General features: G+C 48.8%; 3 protein-coding genes and 1 pseudogene across 3 annotated transcripts; all 4 read left to right on the forward strand.

Annotated features, from left to right (window-relative positions):
- Positions 1–1,029: 1,029 nt before the first annotated feature.
- LOC123116993 (UDP-glycosyltransferase 83A1-like) lies at positions 1,030–4,221 on the forward strand. The gene is made up of 3 exons (XM_044537853.1): positions 1,030–1,513; positions 3,247–3,788; positions 3,877–4,221. The coding sequence occupies exons 1-3, from the start codon at positions 1,030–1,032 to the stop codon at positions 4,219–4,221; spliced, it is 1,371 nt and encodes a 456-aa protein (XP_044393788.1).
- A 3,207-nt stretch (positions 4,222–7,428) lies between these two features.
- Positions 7,429–10,531, forward strand: LOC123116994 (GDSL esterase/lipase At3g48460-like; annotated as a pseudogene).
- A 3,993-nt stretch (positions 10,532–14,524) lies between these two features.
- LOC123116995 (UDP-glycosyltransferase 83A1) lies at positions 14,525–16,680 on the forward strand. The gene is made up of 3 exons (XM_044537854.1): positions 14,525–15,191; positions 15,386–15,930; positions 16,060–16,680. The coding sequence occupies exons 1-3, from the start codon at positions 14,714–14,716 to the stop codon at positions 16,405–16,407; spliced, it is 1,371 nt and encodes a 456-aa protein (XP_044393789.1). The 5' UTR covers positions 14,525–14,713; the 3' UTR covers positions 16,408–16,680.
- Positions 16,681–17,465: 785 nt separating this feature from the next.
- Positions 17,466–19,372, forward strand: LOC123116996 (UDP-glycosyltransferase 83A1). The gene is made up of 2 exons (XM_044537855.1): positions 17,466–18,081; positions 18,177–19,372. Exons 1-2 carry the CDS (start codon positions 17,598–17,600, stop codon positions 19,061–19,063), a joined length of 1,371 nt encoding a protein of 456 aa, XP_044393790.1. The 5' UTR covers positions 17,466–17,597; the 3' UTR covers positions 19,064–19,372.
- Positions 19,373–20,518: the final 1,146 nt, after the last annotated feature.

A 20,518-nucleotide genomic window follows, 5' to 3' on the forward strand; every position in this document is an offset into this window, starting at 1 on the left:
ATCTGTGTCTGACTTCTCGACCCAATACCATCATGTTCATCATGCTTCAGAACTTCATTGAAGTCCCCGATACACACCCACGGCATATCTTGGAGAGCTGACAAATTTTTCATCGTATTCCATGTGTGATAGCGAAGATGGGTCTGGGCTTCTCCATAGAAACAGGAGAGCCTCCACGGTTGATCTCCTAGACCTGTCACCTTTCCATCTATGTGGTACTTGGAGTAACCCAAAATATCGATGTTTATTTCATTATTCCAAAACATAGCTAAGCCTCCACTCCTACCGGAGGCATCAACAGCAAAAGAACAATCATAACCTAAAGAACTTTTTAAGTTTTCAGCTCTCTCCCCACTTATTTGGGTTTCAACTATACAAAGCACTTTAGGGGCAAACTTCTTCGCGAGTTCGCGAAGCTCTTGAACTGTCGGGGCGTTGCCAATCCCCCGGCAGTTCCAGCAAAGAAGATTCATTGCGTTCGGCGGTCCTCCGTCACGGAGGCCGCCGCTCTCGCATCCGAGCTCTTTACCCCATTGGGGTTCTTCTTCACCGTATCAGCCAACCCCTCTTTGTCATTTGAACTTGCTGGCTTCCCCAACTGGCCCATGAGTTTGGACCGTTTTGTATCTTGCTTCGGTGGTGGACTAATTGGGACCCCCTTCTCATTCCCAACAGGCTTCGGTACTGGTAACTGAGCAGCTGCGTGGGCCGGAACTGGAAAACGAGACAACGCAGCCCGTTGGAAACTGAAATTTCACTGGACTCCAAAGGCCCAAGAAGCTGAAACTCCTCGCTGAATCATTCCTCGTGTCCATCATCGCGAGCGCCGGCGACAGCCGGCAGCCGGCCTGGCGGATCTCACCGGGGCAGACCGAAAACGACGAGATCGCTTTAATGCGCCGACGGCCGCAAATGCCAAAACGTCGCGCGCTTATCAGTACCTCCGTTTCTCTGTCTACGTACTCTCTCTCTCACACACACACACACACTGACACACACGCACGCACCTCACATCAGTGATCGACCAGCATGGCCGGCGCCGCGCCTCACGTCATGGTGCTGCCGTTCCCGGCGCAGGGCCACGTCACGCCGTTCATGGAGCTGTCGCACCGCCTCGTCGACCACGGCTTCCAGGTCACCTTCGTCTGCACAGAGCTCATCCACGGGCTCCTGCTAGACACCGGCACCAGCGGCGACGCGCTGTGCGGCATCCGCCTGCTCTCCATACCGGACGGCATGGCTGACGGCGACGACCGCAGGGACCTCTCCAAGTTCGTGGGCGCCATCACGCGGTACGTGCCGGGCTACGTGGAGGACCTCATCAGGGAGACGGCTGCGTCCGGGCAGAAGGAGGTGAAATGGCTACTCGCCGACGTCAACCTGGGGTTCTGCTACCAGGGCGCCAAGAACCTCGGCGTCCGGGTGGCTGCCGTCTGGCCGGCGGCCGCCGCGAGTCTCGGGATGTGGTCCAGCATTCCCAAGATGATAGAGGATGGCTTCATCGATGACAAGGGTACTAAATATCCACCCTTCTACTGCCTACTTTCCATCGTTTAATTATCATAAAATAATACTAGTCTCGATTGTTTAACACTATGTACATACTCCTCTGTTTCAAAAGGTTAAAAGTTCTAGATTTGTCTCAAGTCAAACTTTCATAAATTCGACCAAGTTTATTGAAAAATTTGCTCACATCACAAATATGTAACTAATTCTTTGTCGCAGAAGTTATTATAGGTTTTCTCATATACTGGTCAAACTTAAATAAGTTTGGTTTAGGCAAAATCTAAAACCACAAATGTTTTAAGACGAAGGTGTACATTAAAATTAAAAAGATACTGTAAAAGATTTACATTTTTTTCCTTTAGAATAGACACTCGAAGAGCATCTTAAATCTGAAAATCATAATGAAAAATAGCATTCTGTTCAATGAAAAGACAACTAGACACTAAACAACCAGTAAAAAATTACTTCCAAAATCATACACGTCATCTTCTTTCTTTGATTGTATGCCGCTCGTCGGAAATTGAAAATCACACTGAACCGACGATAAAGAAAAGGGACACCTGCAAACGATCTCGCCACACCATGCTTTGAAGGCCGTAGTAGCTACAAATCGCTAAACGAACATTAGTTGGAGCATAACCCCATGCAAACACAAACTTACATTATTTCTCCACCTGTCCAGAGGATTCAAGAAACCGGATCATTTGGGTTAACAAATTGAAAGAAGATGTCCAAGTCACCGCACTATGATCCAACCAACTCTTTTCCTTGATCGATACACCAGCTCCCAAGATCTTAAGAGAGCCAACAAATACAACATTGTCGTTGGAATCGGTTTAGGGAAAGGGTCGCTACTTCGAGATGTGTAGTTCAACCTCCGTCGTGCAGAACATCTATAGATTTAGAAACAATTTTATGTCCTAACATTTGAAGATTATCCATGCATCAAGCCTTGCACACTTGCTAAGTCAAGCCGATATCTTATTTATAAAAATATATTTTTAGTTGTTCAATTAATATGTAGTTTCTTTTATGAAAAACCTTAATTTTGAAGTTATGCTAGATAAATATTCCACCAAATTTTCAGTGAAGTCCAAGAGGCAAATTCACGTTGAGTCGGATATTTTTTTTTGGTATGGCATATCGAACTAATATAACCACAAATTACATGTTATCTCATTTCGAATTAAATTTTGAGCATAGTTCCATTTCGAACAACATTTGGTGACTGCCCAAATGAGATTCTTTTTATGTAGATATGGGAAGCTTTATTGTTTGATTTCCGACATCTGTATCGAAAGGCCTCATCTCATTCGCCCACTCAAGTTTGAACCATGCATTGTGTGTTTGTTAACAGATAAGCTAGAATTTTCGCAAAAAAAAAAGATAAGCTAGAATCTTGCTGAATTAAAAAATTCTGCAGCAACTCCGCTGCCGCCGATCATTCAGCTTTGTGACTTTTTCCCTTGAAGCACACATGATAAAAATATACTCTTATAAAAAACAGAGTTGATAATGATGGTGTGCCTGCCATCCTGCAATATAGGTCGTTCGATCTATATCTAACGGATAGGAAGAAAATTATGACAATTTACCCACACTCCTCTCTACATTTGCAGATAAGGTCTTCCTTCGTTTATCCTTTTTCTCCCACAAGATAAACTACTCATACAAATGCATCTTCACGTTCCGCACAACGCATGAGCATCTTGCTAGTAAAAATAAATAAGTAAATTGCAGGCATGGCAAAGCGAGAGGGGATATATGAGATCGCCCCCAAGATGCCGCCGATCTGCATGTCACGCATGCCGTGGTGCATCGACGGCCCACCCGAGGGGCAGCAGCTGGTCTTCAAGCTGGTGGTCACCGACAACGCCCAGGCGACCAGCCTCGCCGAGATCGTCGTGTGCAACTCGTTCCTCGACGCCGAGACAGCGGCGTTCGGGATGTTCCCGGAGATACTGCCCATCGGCCCGCTGTTCGCCGATCAGGAGCTCCGCAAGCCCGTTGGGCAGTTCTGGCCGGAAGACGTCAGCTGCTTGGAGTGGCTCGACGCGCAGTCCGAAGGCTCCGTCGTGTACGTGGCGTTCGGCAGCTTCACCATCTTCGACCCACGGCAGTTCAGAGAGCTCGCTGAGGGGCTGGAGCTCACCGGCCGGCCGTTCCTGTGGGTAGTGCGCCCGGACTTCACCTCCGACGGCCTCGGCAAGGCGTGGTTCGACGAGTTCCAGAGCCGCGTCGCCGGCAAGGGCATGATCGTCAGCTGGTGCCCCCAGCAGCAGGTGCGTACATTGTCAAGAACTGTGCGTCTGTCGGCGTTCGTTGCAAGCTTCAGGCAATCTCCAGGTCCTGATCCATGTCAACATGCAGGTTCTGGCGCATCCCGCGGTGGCGTGCTTCGTGTCGCACTGCGGGTGGAACTCGACGATGGAGGGGGTGAGGAACGGCGTGCCCATCCTGTGCTGGCCCTACTTCGCCGACCAATTCACGAATCGGAGCTACATCTGCGACATCTGGAGGACCGGCTTGGCCGTGACGCTCGGAGATGGAGTGGTGACGAAGGAGGAGGTGAAGAGCAAACTTGAGCAGGTCATCGGCGACGAGGGAATCTCGGAGAGGGTAGGAGTGCTCAGGGATGCAGCTCGTAGGAGCATTGGCGAGGGCGGGTCCTCGTATTTGAATTTCCAGAGATTTGTTACCCTCCTAAACGAGTGAGCTGCATTTCACCATATACTGTCTGAGACAGACGACGAAACATTTTTTGTGTTTCTCTTTTTATTTTATTATATATTGTGCACGCTTTTCTGGCGTGTTTCCCTAGCGAACCAAAAAATATTGAATTTGCAAAGATTATGATTGCTCACCAAGTATGCACGTGATGCCCTAGCGTACACATGACACATCTTAATCTGTAAGAAAAAAATCCAAACGATTTTAACCTGCTTACTGTACGAAATTTGCAATACAAAGTAGGTTATGAAGAACAAAATCAGCATGAAAGGAATGTGCTATGTATCACAAATAGGTTGTGAAATGAGTAGTGGGAGGATGTATGCACGTGCATTCATAGAGGTAAATGTATATGCATATAGAATATATGTAAGCGTCTGGGATTCTACTATGTTCCAAAATATATATAATAGTGTAATCTTTTAAAACACACCATTTCAAGAAATATTCTTGAATAACACCCACTGTGACTCAGGATGGTACACTCCCAACTAGCAGTTTTTTGCGCGCGCATTATTTTGCAGCATCTGATGGAGCGTCTCCGGTGCCAAAAATGATGGTTTTTAGCGCGCGGAGCAGTTTTTGGACGCCTGTTGAAGATGCTCTAACACCACTAACACCATTTTTTTATAAAGTTCCAGCCATTGCTGGTATTTCATTGATAATAAGTAGGGAGCAGTGGTAAAAGGTGACAAGGTGTGGCTCCAAGGATCAAGGAAAGGAAAAGAAAAATGAATAAACATGCCCGAGGGTGCAACCGCATGCCTATAATCTCATGGAATACATTTGACTCCCGCTTGTCTCCGAGGTTGAAATTCTGTTTGATTGCTTGTACCACCCCGTTCATTTGCCTCCTTTCCATTGAAGATGCAACGATTTCTCTCTTGCCATATCTCCTGACGGATTGGGTTGTGTTACGGCGATGATGGCCGTCATCATCTCCAAGGAGCTCTTGCTGTGTGCCCAAGTGTTCTGGCCAAGCGTGTTGCAGCCCTACCAGAGCGCCATTTTGTCACAAATGTCACAGAAAAATTGAAATGCCAGAATAGGTGCTCCGAGCGCTCCGGGTTGCGCAGGCAAAGTTGGTAGAAGTAACCATTCTCCCAGCCTCTACGCGTTGCAGCCGATCAATGCACCACAAGTGATCTTGATGTAACAGCCACACGAAGGTCTTTAGCTTTGCCGGAGCTCAGGTCTCCCAGATCACTTCTCTGAATTGCTCGTTCTTCGGTCCCAGGAACTGCATACGATATGCCGAGCAGGAACTGTACTCCCTCGAGCTCTCAAAATCCCATCTAATCTGATCCACAACATCTTCTTGGAGCGCCACTTGGTTCTGCTGAAGAACTCAGTGGAGACAGAGCACATCTTGTAGTAGGTAGGTGGTATTAACGTGAGCCAGATCGGTGATCCATGTGTTGTCCGGGAGCGCCTGTGCGGTTGTGCCACCAATAGGTTCTTTGTACCAGGACGCGCCTTCCAGCGATCGACATCATCCTCCCCTTCCAAGTAGTTATGCACGCACAAGCAACCAGTCTCCAAAATAACCGTTGTGTGCATAGGCACTGCAATGTAAATACTTGCAACATAAAGAAATAGGCACATAAACTCATTTGCCTTAACCAGGTGCATTTGGTTAAATGGCTTGGGCATGGCAGAAATGGTGTGGAATGCAAAAATGAAGAACCATTTAATGGAACAGGGACCAAACCAAATTTGAGTAGGTTGAATCCAGCTAAAGAATACAAACCAAATTAATAGGAGTATATACTGTTTGTAGTCATTTCACGCAACAGCTATACGTTGCTCGTGCTTTTTCTTTTCTTGAGGCAATACGTTGCTCGTGCTGATTCCTAATGTGTCCGCAAGGGCCATACGCTCGCTGCATGTGGGCCGGCCCAGTAAGGGACGAGTTGAGGAGCAGTTTTGTATCGGGGTTTTGTTTTATTTTTCTCCGGTTTTGTACGTTTCTTTCTTGATTTTCTTGATTTATTTTTTTACTTTTCACCATATTTTTCAACACATATCTACATTTTCATATGAATTTTATATTTTTTGTATACATCAGGAACAATATTTTGTACACATTTTTAGCTTTTTGCAAATATATGTTTTGATGCCTATTTTTTCATACGCATTGTACATTTTTGTATACATTTAAAATATTTTTAATATATGATTAGTACATTTAAATACATGATTTAAAATTTTATAAATACATGTTTTAAACATTTTTTGGATACGTGTTAAATATTTTTTCAAATGTATGTTGACACTTTTTTTGTATGATGAGAATTTTTCCCTTGAACTATGCGGACATTTTTTACATTGGATAAACATTTTTGAAAATCAAAAACATTTTTTTTGAAACGCATGGTCATTTTTCTAAATGTAACATGCATTTTTTATGAATAGCATGGAACATTTGTTTACATTGTATAACATTTTTATAAAATGTAACATACATTTTCTTTTAAACACGTGATTTCTTAAAATGTTCATACATTTTTGAAATGGTCGAAATACTTTAAAAAAAGTTTAGCAGACACTGCATTTACATTTTTTTTTGTGATGAACACTTTAAGAATTAACCAATTGGTTTTCATAATATATGTATTTAGCAGTAAGCGCGATGCATAGCCGTGCCCGTCATTTAGGAGATGGACAGAGGTGTAAGTGCAGCGCCTGAAAATTCTGGTTAGCCTGTTATGTGTGTATTATTGTTGGCCACATAAACCAATGAGAAGGGTTGGTCCAGCCATGATTGAACTAACACATTTGTAAACAACGTGTCTCAAAAAAAAAATTGTAAACAACAAATCTACACTCTCTGATCCATGTGCTTCCCTCCTCCTACCTCAGACCAAACCTTATTATGGTCTCTAGTACCACTTACCTACTAATTACAACTTTTGTGTTCCACAGAACTTATTTTCCCAACCGAATGGGAGCATAGACAGCACAGATTGACTTGCCGGCACCTGCAGGTCAATCGCTGTGGCAGGAGGCTCGAGCGGGGGCCTCTCTGACTTATTAGCCCGGTCCAGCCCAGCCAGTTGTGCCAGCGGGCATGAACCCAACTATAAAAACTGCCGCACGGACACGACGGACACGCCGAACCGAAACGCAACAGAGAAACAAACGCTGGCGGCACAGACTGCAGCAAGCTAGTTCAGCGCCATCCAGCTCGCCATGGACGTGTCCGCCACCGCCCGCGGCCTCCTCCTCCTCTTCACCGTGACCGTCGTCTCCGTCGCGGCCGCGACACCATCCTCGCCGGTGCGGCCGTTCCGGACGCTGTACGCGTTCGGCGACTCGTTGACGGACACGGGCAACACGCACTCCACGACGGGGCCCTACTCCTTTTCGGCGTGTCCCACCCGCCGTACGGCGCCACCTTCTTCCACCGCCCCACCAACCGCTACTCTGACGGCCGCCTCGTCGTCGACTTCCTCGCCACCGACGTCCTCGCCCTCCCCTCCTTCCTGCCGCCCTACCTCTCCACCCTCTCCCGCAACGCCACCGCTACCAGAGCTAGCTACTCCGGCATCAACTTCGCGGTGGCCGGCGCGACGGCCATCGAGTACGAGTTCTTCGCCAGCCAGAACCTCAGCGCCAACATCACGCCGCAGTCCATCATGACGCAGCTGGGCTGGTTCGACGCGCACCTCAGGACGCGTAGTGCCGGCGGCGATGGCAGGGGCGTCGGCGATGCGCTGTTCTGGGTGGGCGAGATCGGCGCCAACGACTACGGATACAGTTTCATGGCCCCTGACGCCCTCCCGTCAGAGCGCATCCGGAACATGGCCATCGATAGGATAACCACCTTCCTCCAGGTATATATACTATGTTGCTCAGCCTCAGTTGCTCTAGTTTTGTGTTTCTTCTATGTTACTACTCCTTCACAAATGCATGCATTAATCAAGGACACAATGAGCATGCAGATGCATGCATGCATGTCGACGGAAGGTACCGAAAGCAACTAGCTTGGATGCTCGCTAGGTCTCACTGATAGACACACTCCCAATATCAGGACTGTTCTCGACAAGTGACTGGTGAAAATAAAATGCAGCTAGGAATTAGCACTGTCAGTGCTCAGAGCTTCCATGCTCTTACTTCTGTGTCGTTAATAGAGTATCTAGCTACTCACTAACTTGACCTCCAAGGAGTCGGCTCTCTACTGTGTTCAGCGGGTGTCGGATATTCTTTAACCGGCCTCCTAACTACCGGTTATTTTAGCCTCCTTACTAGCGGTTATTTATCGTCACTATTATAGGAGTATTATATGTTGGCATTACAGTCGAGCTCATACTCATATTAATTGATGATTAAGGTGTTCGTTAGATCCACAATGTCCACGGGATAATGGACACGAAGCACATAACATGGATGAACATTCATCATCTCTAACCAATCAATTGCCTGAACAACGTAGGTGGTATCCCCTTGATGTTTTATTTCAAGTCAATAAAATCCACCATTTATTAAAAAAAGTGAATTAAGTATATGGGTACAAAGAGAACTTGATGACCGTAAGGGCACGGATCACAACTTTTCACGAAAGCATTTCCAGATAATTATTGAATCCGAGGAGCTAAGGTTAGACATTCCCGGTTTATCCTAACTAGAGGTGTCACGGTCTCCAGTTGTGGTCGCACCCAAACCAGAGTTTAGTGGATAGTCTACTCGTGATGTCTTCTATCGAGTCATGCAAATGGTAAGATAAACTAAATCAGGAACAAGTAAAGTAAAAAAGACAAGGATTAAAACAACTATACACTAAAAAATGTTTGACTAATAAATGACTTTTAGGCATCAGGCATAATTAGTCTGATTGTAAAGCGGGGGAAGCCAAGGCTAAGCAGGCCACAATATATGCCTCGTGCACCCACCCCTCACACAAAAGTACCACCCACCTAACATTTCGTCAGTGTACTATAGTAATTAAGGGTTTTTCGGTGGATGTGACAAAGAGCAAATGACTCGTGGTTACTCCCTCGAGTCGGCGACCTAGGACAAAGTGTTTTTTTTTCATCTCTTTTGTATTTACACATTTTTTTCCAAGTAACAACTCGAAAGGTGGGCAGTGGGTTCCTGCATTTCCATGTTGAAGAAAAGAGTTACCGGTTAATTAGGGGAAATGGGCAAAAATCAGATACAAAGGGAACAAAGTCCCCCACCGTCTGCCAAAGCGATGGAACCCGAGACAAACACACCACCAAACGCACCGACACTCCAACGAGCTAGAAGGCACCACACCAGCACACCAATGCCGATGAAGGGAGAGAAACCAATCCGCTATGGAAAGAGTGGGGATGAGCCTCCCAAATATTGGATACAAAGTTTTATAACCATCCGACCATTTTTTTTTCTTTTTTTCTTATTCAAACAAAATGTTGTGTTTTATTTAAAAGTTATGGTGGTGCCCTAGAAATGGTTTAGTCGCATGAGAAATGCTCCACGAGTCCCATAATATAGTGTGTTTAGATTTCTTTTTGAAGTCAAACTTTGTAGGTTTAGATCAAATGTAGTATAAAAAAATAAGTATACTATCAACATCTAGAATACCAAATAAATACCATCAGATTCATCCTGAAATGTATTCTGTACTATAAGTATAGGTAATTTTCTCTATAAGCTTCAAATTTGTGAAACTTGAGTTTTGAGAAAACAAACACTTATTTTATGGACAAATTAAGTGCAAATTTGTCTCAACCACCAGAATGATTTCTAGTAGGCGGCTAATAAAGAAACATGGAAATAAATGCAGGGGCTGCTGAAGAGAGGGGCCAAGTATGTCGTGGTGCAGGGGATGCCGCTGACGGGGTGCTTGCCGTTGGCGATGACGCTGTCACAGCCGTGGGACCGGGACAACCTCAGCTGCGTGGCGTCCATTAACCAGCAGAACCTCGACCACAACCACCACCTCCAGGCGGGGCTCCACCGGCTCCGGCGTAGCCACCCGGACGCCATCATCGCCTACACCGACTATCACGCCGCGCACCTCGCCGTGGTGCGCAGCCCGACCAGGTACGGCTTCGCGGAGCCCTTCAAGGCCTGCTGCGGCACAGGCGGCGGCACCTACAACTTCGAGATCATCTCCACCTGCGGCTCGCCGGAGGTCGCCACCGCCTGCGCCCAGCCCGCCAGGTACGTCAACTGGGACGGGGTGCACATGACCGAGGCCATGTACAAGGTCGTCGCCGGCATGTTCTTCCACGACGCCACCGGGGCGTACTGTCGGCCGACCTTCGGCTCCCTGCTCGCCGCCAGGAAGAAAGGCCACACCAAGTGAGCGCCAACGTCATCGTCATCATCAGCTTAATTAGCACCAATCTGATAGCCATTATTGTAATTCGGTTGAATTGTGATCCCTGATACCTCGACTGAATCCAGTGCAATTTATCAGACAGGTGTAGTTGACGCTGTGGTGATGAACAGAGTTAAACAGAGTATCAGGTTAACGTGGAAATGTCAAATTTTTGCTCTTCCAACAAGACAGAGACGAACTGCATGAATAGTCACTGACGGACTCACCACGCCATTGACGTAAAGGATGGCAAGTTAGTTGACACACACGACAAATTTTTGTCAAAAATAAACTGAAACATGAAGTTGTCATCCTCGCATCATTAAACTTGCCATTGAAAACGGTCGATTTGCCATGTGCTCGTACCTGACGTTCGGCTGTCATCACCTAAATGAATGCACCTCACGTAAAAATAGCATCATAATTATAAAAAACAACGTCAATACTGTGATAAATCCATATGACCATTCCTCCGGAGAAAGGATAAAAACCTCAAATCTTTGGCTTAAAGAGAGAGAAAATCAGGCAGAAACTAACTATAATTAGGTGTTAGTTTATATGGTAGTCGCCGACGAGGCTCCCTCGCCAATGATGCAGTCGTCCGACCTCACCAACAACTTGGTCACCGACGCGCCCTTACCTTGAATAGCCGGTAGTCAAAAGGATACAAGCCTTCTTGTTGTTTACATGAAAGTCCGGGACCTAAAATCAAAATAAGAGCAACTCTAGCAAAGTCGCCCTATGGGCAGCCTCCCTAACGCATATTGAAGCGCGGTTTATATGCATTTGGAGCCTGAGAAGATGTGCGCAAACACATAATTGTCATAATGCAGTCTCCATTTCCCCCCTGTTTTCTTCTTTCTACACTAGTGAGCCATTTAGATAAAGTAATTCAATAATTCAACAAACATTATTACAAACCATTAATCTGGAAAATAATTCAATTTACCAAACAATCCAAATGCAACAAATAATCTTATCAAATAAATCGTTCAAGTAAACCAAATTAAACACCCTATCTCCCAACAATCTGCCAATGATGCTCAATGAGATCCTCCTTCAGCTGATGGTGTGAGGCCAGGTCTTCACTATTTTGGCACGCCTTAAGAAAATCTTGAATGCGGCATGTGTGCATACAAGGCTTGACGATTGTGCCAATATCTTCATAGTTAATAAGGCTTGGCATATCCCCACTACAAAAAAGGCACTTATGTGCTGATATGTGTTTGTCGCAGTGGGTCAAATTTTATATCACACACGTACATCCGTGACGAATTTCTGATAGAATCAAGATAGTCATATATGTGTTCTCGCGGAAGTGTTCCATGACAATGCATAATTTATTATCATGGAAGTGTTCACTTCTTCGACATAGGTCATAATCTACTTTTTAGAAGTCTATGGTATTTTCTGGCTGAACTAAGGCTCATACTTAGCATGTTAAAGGCCCGAAACTACTTGGGGGCCAGTTTTCGTTCAGTCCTACTAATTTTTTTTTCTCGAATATGCACGAGTGTGCATATCATATATTAAAGAAGAAAGACAAAGTATGCCTCCACAGTTACATTACACGCATGTACGGCCTTACAACACGTACACACTCCACCCACGTCCACACATCCTACCCCTCCCCAATCCACCACCTATGTAATCCACTTAGGAACTCGTCCAACCTCCCTTTGAACAGCCCCGCCATTACGCACAACGCGCTTTCAGCTTTGATCTTGTCAATGAGCCTCTCCACTGAGGGTGCCGCGCCGTCAAAGACAATTGCATTGCGATGTTTCCATAGCTCCCACAAGACCAGCAATAACATGGTATGTATGTCCTTGTTGCCTAGGTAGCCGTTTCCTTTCTTGGCACACATCCAGGCCCCAAGCTCATCGTCGCTGCTCGGCCCCCAACCAGTTTTACCCAGGGCCTCTCCCACCACTGCCCACACTGTCCTGGCAAAAGCGCACGTGAGCAGCACATGGTTTACAGTCTCCGGTTCCTGATCACAGAACGGACATGCTGATTGGTGCGGTAAGCCTCTCCTCGCAAGCCTATCAGAAGTCCAGCACCTGTTTTTCAGGGCTAACCATGCAAAGAAGCGGCATTGCGACGGCGCCCTGCATTTCCAGGTTAACCTTGCAATGGGTACCACTTCCCGACCCCAAAACCTGGCTGCATACGCTGAGCGCACCGAGAACTTCCCACTCGCATCCCAGGACCACAAGAACTCATCCTGCTCACCGGGAATTTGTTCCCATGCCATGACCCACTGCCAAATCTGGAGAAACTGATGTAGAGCTGCTGCATCCATATCTGGGCCGATGTCCAACGCCCACTGCCCATCGGCTACCACCTGCCCAACCATCATAGACTGCCGAACCCGCATTGGGATCCTACTGTATATGTCCGGGGCCAACTCTTGCATTCTCAATCCGTCCAACCATCTGTCTTCCCAGAACAGAGTGGATTCCCCACTCCTTGCGTTGACTCTCAAAGCAGCTTGGCATAGTTGTAGTGACTCGTCCGGCACCTGAATACTGAATTCGCTCCATGGCCTGCTCCCATCAACACGTTGCAGCCACGGCCATCGCGCTTGCATCGCCAGATTCATCCAGCGCAAGTTGGGGATGCCCAGGCAACCCGCCCACTTGGGTGCACAGACTGTTTCCCAGGCAACGGAACAATTGCCACCGTTGGCCTTCTCCTTGTTGCACCAAAGGAATCCTCTGCAAACTTTGTTCATGGCCTTAATCGTTTTTATAGGTAAATCCAAAGCCATCATCGCATGTATCGGCATTGCACATAACACTGACAAGACAAGCATCAGTCTTCCACTCTTTGGCATTAATGCGGCCTTCCATTTAGGCAAGCGGCTCGCCATGCTGTCCACAAGGTATTGCAGCTGCGCCGCGGACTGTTTCCTCAATGCAAGCGGCAGACCAAGATACTTGATCGGAAAGGAACCAACCGGGCACCCGAGCTCATTCACGGCCAACTCAATCTCCTCCTCTGTGCACCTAATCGGCAGAGCTGCCGATTTTGTCATGTTAATGTGTAATCTGGAGGCTTCGCCAAACAAGGCCAAGATTGCCCTACAAGCTTGCAAGTCCACCAACCTCGGCTTGACGAACAAGACCACATCATCCGCATATATTGACAGCCTTTGTTTCATTCCTCTCGTGGCCAAAGGTGCCAAAATACCTCTGTCTACCGCCACTTCAAACAACCTCTGCAGTGGTTCCATGGTGTCAGTCCTACTAATGGCCTGCATGATTATAGGCCCACATGAGGAGGGGGTGGGGGCATGCATTTTCATATATATAGTGAGTTGTGGCCCGACCAGTTTGCGTACAGTAAAAACCAACTAATAAAGAAAAGCAAAAAACAAAAGAAGAAGCAAATAAAAACTTAAAAAGGGGAAAAAGGGATGGGTTGGGCGGTACATGTAATGGGCTTCAGACCAATAGCAAATCAACTGACGCAAATACGTGGTCAGTAAAAACCAGCTCACAAAACAGCGCGTGAAAGAAAATCACGAATCTCAAAGCAGATATCAATTGTAAAAAGATCTACTAACCCAAAATTAATTTTCAGGCAACTTACATATGACTAAAGTAAGAAAAAATGCCCAAAACAATGTCTTCCTTCTCGCTTTCTCCTTCACTCTCTTGCTTGTTTAACGTTAGGTTCCATGGCCGAGGTGTACACCGATCGATACCTATATTATGTTTCCCAAGGGTAGTTTCCTTAGCTGTCCTATTGCGCTTTTTTTTTTTTTGCGAGGGAGACATGGAGTGCCCTATTGCTAATGGTTTTGATCTTCATCTGATTCTCGCGGTTTAAAGAATACTGCGTGCGCTTATCCCTAGTTATTCTCCACATTTTTTTTCTTTATTTTCTACTAGGAGTAGTACTGTACTTTATGTGCAAGAGTGCAAGAGGTTGGTTGGTGCACTGGTCGTCGTCTGTCAGTCAGTCGCTCACTCCCACTCACGGCCTCACGGGAGTACTAGGAATAACACCATCCTCCAATCATCAGCCCACATCTGAACTCTCTCTCTCGATTGTGATCTCGACGCCGGTACTATTTGCCTTCAAGTTCCAGTTCGACCGCCACACAACAGCTATTCGCGAGGCTCCGGACGCGAATCCATCCCATCGATCGGCACCGGCATGGCCGGCGCGGCGCCTCATGTCATGGTGCTGCCGTTCCCGGCGCAGGGCCACGTCACCCCGCTCATGGAGCTGTCGCACCGCCTCGTCGACCACGGCTTCCAGGTCACCTTCGTCTGCACCGAGCCCATCCGCAAGCTTCTTCTCGATGCTCTTCGGCGGAACGCCGACGACGGCGAGGCGCTGGACGGGATCCGCCTGGTCTCCATACCGGACGGCCTGGCCGACGGCGACGACCGGAGGGACCTGTGCAAGTTTCTCGACGGGATCTCGCGGTGCTTACCAGGCTATGTCGAGCAGCTCATCAGGGAGACGAAGGTGAGGTGGCTCCTCGGCGACGCCAACATGGGGCTGTGCTTCGAGGTTGCCAAGAAGCTCGGCGTCCGCGTCGCCTGCATCTTCCCGGCGTCCGCGGCGGGCCTTGGCACGTTGCTCCGGCTTCCCCAGCTGATAGAGGACGGCTTCTTCGATGACAAGGGTACCAAAGATCCATCCATCTTGGCATTTTTTTTCGGGAATAGGCAAAGCTTGTGTATCATTCCATCTTGGCATCTTGCACTGCCTGTGTGAGATTACTGTTTTGTTAACACACCTAAAATCTGAACAGAGGATTGCCATTTTTCTCTCAAGAGAAGAAGCACTGGACTGAATAATTTCTATGAATAAATGCAGGCTTCCCGAAACGTCGAGGTGCATTCGAGATCGCCCCCAACATGCCGCCGATGTACACGTCGCACATGCCGTGGAGCATCGACGGCGCCGCCGAGGGGCAGGAGGTATCCTTCCGGCTGGTGTCCAGGAACACCCAGGCGACCAGGCTCGCCGAGATCATCGTGTGCAACTCGTTCCTCGACGCCGAGACCGCGGCGTTCGAGCTGTTCCCCAGCATAGTGCCCATCGGCCCGCTGTTCGCCGACCAGGGGTTCCGGAAGCCCGTCGGGCAGTTCTTGCCGGAGGACACGGGGTGCCTGAAGTGGCTTGACGCCCACACCGACAAATCCGTCGTGTACGTGGCCTTCGGCAGCTTCACCATCTTTGACCCGCGGCAGTTCCGTGAGCTCGCCGAGGGGCTGGAGCTCACCGGCCGGCCGTTCTTGTGGGTCGTGCGCCCGGACTTCACGACCAACGGCCTGAGCAAGGAGTGGTTCGACGAGTTTACGAACCGCGTCGCCGTCAACGGCAGAGGCATGATCGTTAGTTGGTGTCCCCAGCAGCAGGTATCATACATTATCATCAACTTACCTAGCTCTCATGCTATGTTTAATCTGTGCGCCTCAGACCTCAGTGCATATTGTAAGCGTTAGATCGTGATGGCGAACTTTTTAAATTTCGTTTTCGACGTGCAGGTCCTCGCACACCGCGCGGTGGCGTGCTTCGTGTCGCACTGCGGTTGGAACTCGACGATGGAGGGGGTCAGAAATGGCGTGCCCATCCTGTGCTGGCCGTACTTCGTTGACCAGTTCGCGAACCGGAGCTACATCTGCGATATCTGGAGGACCGGACTGGCCGTGACGCCCGGTGAAGATGGCGTCGGGACAAAGGAGGAGGTGGCCGTCAAATTGGGATTGGTTATCGGTGACGAGGGAATTGCAGAGAGGGCAGGTATGCTCAGGGATGCAGCTCGCAAGTGCCTCAGCGAGGGCGGCTCCTCGTACGAGAATTTCAAGAGATTTGTCGATCTTCTAAGCGAATGAGGTGCACTTTTTTTTTTCTTTCGTCATGTGATGGTCGCTAGCTACGATTTGTTAATCCAAGGGAGTTTAAATCGTGGGAAGCTAGTGTTAAGGAGTATAGTTAATTTAGAGTTGTGTAGACAAATACTCCCTCTGTCCTATAATATAAGAGCATTTTTGACAGGATGGAGGGAGTATATTTTTTTGTGGCATGATTTTTACTCGTTATATGTTGTTTTTGCCAAAAAATTGTGTAATCTTTGGACTGCATAGCTACATTTTGTATCGATTTTGAGGACCTGATGTTCTATAAAAAAGAAATCTATTTGAAGATATGAAATGAATAATGACGACAGCGCCAATAGTTTGTTTTCGAACTGCCTACCAATATGGCTCTCCCCCCCCCCCCCCCCACCCTCCCCTTTCCACTGCCCCCTTCCCACGTCCCCTCCTCGCCGCCCCGGCTTTGCTCCGCCCACTGTGGGCTCGCTAGTCCCCTCCCTTGCCTCCTCTCTCCCCTCGCATGGGCGCCTAGCTCGCATCTTGGCGCCCCCTCCCTTTGGCTCCTCCTCAAACCTCCTTGGGCGCTAAACACTAAAACTAAAACCCGTCAAAAAAGAAAACACTAAAATTGAAAGAAATTGACAATAAACATTGGCAAATTGTGTACATACGTGCAAATTTTCGTAAGATCAATGCTATGTGCCGGTCATTCAGCCCAAACCTGGCGCCACTCGCCTCGCGCACTGTTGGATACGGTCGTACCCGTCCATTAGATCCCGAGCGACACGCCCCCCCCTCCCTCTAGTTCTCTAGTCTAGCTCTAGTTGTTTTGAATTAGAGGTACTAATGGCGACTGTTTTTGATCTTATGCTAACTTGAACTGACAATTATGCCCATCCACCACGTGATCCAAATATGACAAAAGTTATTCTCAAAATAAATAAAATAAAATAAAATGACGAAAGTTGTTGTCACCTTCCATCGGCAATTTCAGTTCACTATCTCTATCTATAAAGCAGTGGCGAATTACAAAACTTCCATATCGATCCCAAGCTGTCGTGCAGCGACAGCGCCATTGCACGACAGCGCCATTCAAAGTTGCACATGCGAACTAGTACTAGAAAAAGCTCGGTGGTCGTGATCCTCCTTTTGGAATAAAAAGTAGTACAACCTTTCAAGCTGGGTAGTAGCCAGTAGGTCTCGCATCCATGGCTGCCCATCCTAGCCCTCGGCCTCCTGTCATGGTGCTTCCCTTCCCTGCGCAGGGCCATGTCATGCCCCTCATGGAGCTCTCCCACCGGCTCGTCGGCCACGGCCTCGAGGTGGACTTCGTGAACACGCACTACAACCACGACCGCGCCCTCAAGGCCATGGCCGCCGAGAGAGGAGCCGTTGACCCGGACGGCATCCACATGGTCTCGCTCCCGGACGGCATGGGCCCTGATGGCGACCGCACTGACATCGCCTTGCTGGGCAGCGGCTTGCCGGCGGCCATGCTCGGCCCCCTCGAGGAGATGATCAGGTCCAAGAAGATCAAGTGGCTGATCGCCGATGCGTCCATGTGCTGGGCGATGGAGCTGGCCGCCACAGCGGGCGTCCGCGTCGCCCTGTTCTCGACTTTCTCGGCCGCCGTGTTCGCGCTCCGGCTGCACGTGCCCAAGCTGATCGACGATGGCGTCCTCGACGAGTCTGGTAAGAAGAAGAAACCAAATCAAGTAGACCACTGTGCTCTGCGTCGTTGTTAATTATGTGACTCAGAGATCGAGTGCTTGTATGAAATGATGCAGGGAACGTGAAGAGGAACGAGACGATCCAGCTGAGCCCCAAGATGCCGCCGATCGAGGCTGCCGAGCTACCATGGGTCCGTGTGAGCAGCTTGCCGGAGAGACGCAGGTTGATGATTCAGATCTTGCTCAAGACCAACCCCGTGATACCGCTGGCCGCCATCGTCATCTGCAACACCTTCGAGGGGATCGAGTCGGAGGCGCTGGATCTCGTCCCCAACGCGCTGCCCGTCGGCCCCCTGGAAGCGCCGGCGGCGTCGAGGTCTGCTGGCCAACTCTGGCCGGAGGACCCGGTGTGCCTCCCCTGGCTCGACGCGCAGGCCCGCGGCTCCGTCATCTACGTGGCGTTCGGGAGCTTCACCGTCTTCGACGCGGCGCAGATCCAGGAGCTCGCCGACGGGCTGGACCTCACGGGCCGGCCTTTCCTTTGGGCGGTGCGACCGAACATCACCGCCGGAATCGGAGAAGACTGGTTCGACGAGTTCAGGCGCCGCGTAGAGGGCAAGGGGCTGGTCGTGGGCTGGGCACCGCAGCAGCGCGTGCTCTCGCACCCCGCCGTCGCCTGCTTCGTGTCGCACTGCGGGTGGAACTCCACCATGGAAGGCATGCTGCACGGCGTGTCGTTCCTCTGCTGGCCCTACTTCGCCGACCAGTTCGCCAACCAGAGCTACATCTGCAACGTGTGGGGCACCGGCGTCAAGGTCCACGCCGACGAGAGAGGGGTCGTCACCAAGGACGAGATCAAGAACAAGGTCAAGCTGCTGCTGGGTGACGATGGGATAAAGGCAAGGGCGACTACGTGGAAGGACGCAGCGTCTACGAGCATCGCAGAGGGAGGCTCGTCAGATGAGAACCTGCTCAAGCTTGTGAAATTGCTAACACAACAATAGTCTTCAAATAACGTAATATTTCTTCAATAAAGTCCCTAGATTTTTCGCTCGAGCGAGGTTTAATTCAACGGCTGTGCTAAAGTTGAAGCAAATGCAAATGAGTGTGGCTTGTTCTCAGTCGACCGAGATTTAAACAAGTCTTAGTCGTGTGACATAATATGCAAGAGAGAGAAAGAAACAAACTATAGGATTTTTTTTTTTGCATGGATCTTAATGTAAGATCTTATGAATATAGCATCGACTAAGACTTCGTTAAGTCTCATTCGACTGAGACTTAGAAAGCCTGAATGCAAATATGCCTAAATCGCAATTGAGCCATAAGATTGAGATCCAACAGTTGGTTGAAATCGTCTGCAGAAATTTCCATGTAATCGTGATCTAGGCACTCTCTTATAACTAGGGAAATTATCTGTCATGATAACCCAAAACAATAGTTGGTTTGACTGTCCATACAATTTCCTATTATCGACAGCTTGAATATGCAAGAGCTCACTATGCCTGGTCTTCAATTCACCTAGGCAAACACCTGGTCGATTCCTACTTACTTAAATTTGACCTGGTTAAAACACGTCTCGCCCTCACGTCACTCCTTCTAGAGTGACACGGTGGAGACCAAAACCGCGGTCGCCGCCGGCCCCTCTCTCTCTCTCTCTCTCTCTCTCTCTCTCTCTCTCTCTCTCTCTCTCTCTCTCTCTCTCTCTCATCGCCGCCCGAAGGATGCGGCTAGGCAAATCCCCCATGCGGACGGCGCAGGCGGGGCCTTCTCTTTTCGCGGTGTCATGGGCCAGTGCTTTACCATGGTGCAGCCGTGGGTGCTCATTGCCGGTAGCTGGCTCGCACTGGCGACCGTTCTCGAGGCGGTGGTGGTGCTTAGCATTCGTGGAGGCTCGTGAAGGGACATGAGGAGGGGGGTGCGGTGGTCGCTACCTTGTGGGACCGATCTGGGCCCGTGTCTCGAGAACCCGGTTCTAGCTATGTTGGGGTGGCGCGGAGGTCGGCCGGTGCGCAGGCAGTCAAATCCAATGATGGTGACTCCGGGGTTTCCACGAGCAGTGGCGGTTGGATCCGGCGCATGGATCTCAATGGAGTTCTGGATGCAGATTGGCAACCCTAGCAACAACCTTATTTGGTGTTAGGGTTGTCCTGCGGCTCAACGCGCCTCGTTTGTTGCTGCTTTGTTGTGCATGTGCTGGCGTGGTGTCGATTGACCAATGGCAGACATAGAAAGAAATGCATCTTCATGCTTGACTAGAATGAGAGCCCAATCGAGGGATGTCAAGAAATGTATCTTCATGCTTGACTAGAATGAGGGTCAAATCGAGGGATGTCAAGAAATGTATCTTCATGCTCAACTAGAATGAGGGACAAACCGAGGGGGGCATCCCGCTCAAAGTGTTCATTACTAAGTATCACAAAGATCAGTTTGGACCTGCAGTTGAGAGTATTCTTTTCCTA

Source organism: Triticum aestivum, chromosome 5B (assembly GCF_018294505.1).
Source record: "Triticum aestivum cultivar Chinese Spring chromosome 5B, IWGSC CS RefSeq v2.1, whole genome shotgun sequence".
Taxonomy (NCBI): domain Eukaryota; kingdom Viridiplantae; phylum Streptophyta; class Magnoliopsida; order Poales; family Poaceae; genus Triticum; species Triticum aestivum.

Excerpts from the sequence above, each read along its gene's own strand:
- LOC123116993 (XM_044537853.1), top strand. The coding sequence starts at position 1,030 with ATGGCCGGCGCCGCGCCTCACGTCATGGTGCTGCCGTTCCCGGCGCAG. Across the intron at positions 1,514-3,246 it reads TGGCTTCATCGATGACAAGG|GCATGGCAAAGCGAGAGGGG; the intron begins GTACTAAATATC and ends AGTAAATTGCAG. Across the intron at positions 3,789-3,876 it reads GCTGGTGCCCCCAGCAGCAG|GTTCTGGCGCATCCCGCGGT; the intron begins GTGCGTACATTG and ends GTCAACATGCAG.
- LOC123116995 (XM_044537854.1), top strand. The coding sequence starts at position 14,714 with ATGGCCGGCGCGGCGCCTCATGTCATGGTGCTGCCGTTCCCGGCGCAG. Across the intron at positions 15,192-15,385 it reads CGGCTTCTTCGATGACAAGG|GCTTCCCGAAACGTCGAGGT; the intron begins GTACCAAAGATC and ends GAATAAATGCAG. Across the intron at positions 15,931-16,059 it reads GTTGGTGTCCCCAGCAGCAG|GTCCTCGCACACCGCGCGGT; the intron begins GTATCATACATT and ends TTCGACGTGCAG.
- LOC123116996 (XM_044537855.1), top strand. The coding sequence starts at position 17,598 with ATGGCTGCCCATCCTAGCCCTCGGCCTCCTGTCATGGTGCTTCCCTTC. Across the intron at positions 18,082-18,176 it reads TGGCGTCCTCGACGAGTCTG|GGAACGTGAAGAGGAACGAG; the intron begins GTAAGAAGAAGA and ends GAAATGATGCAG.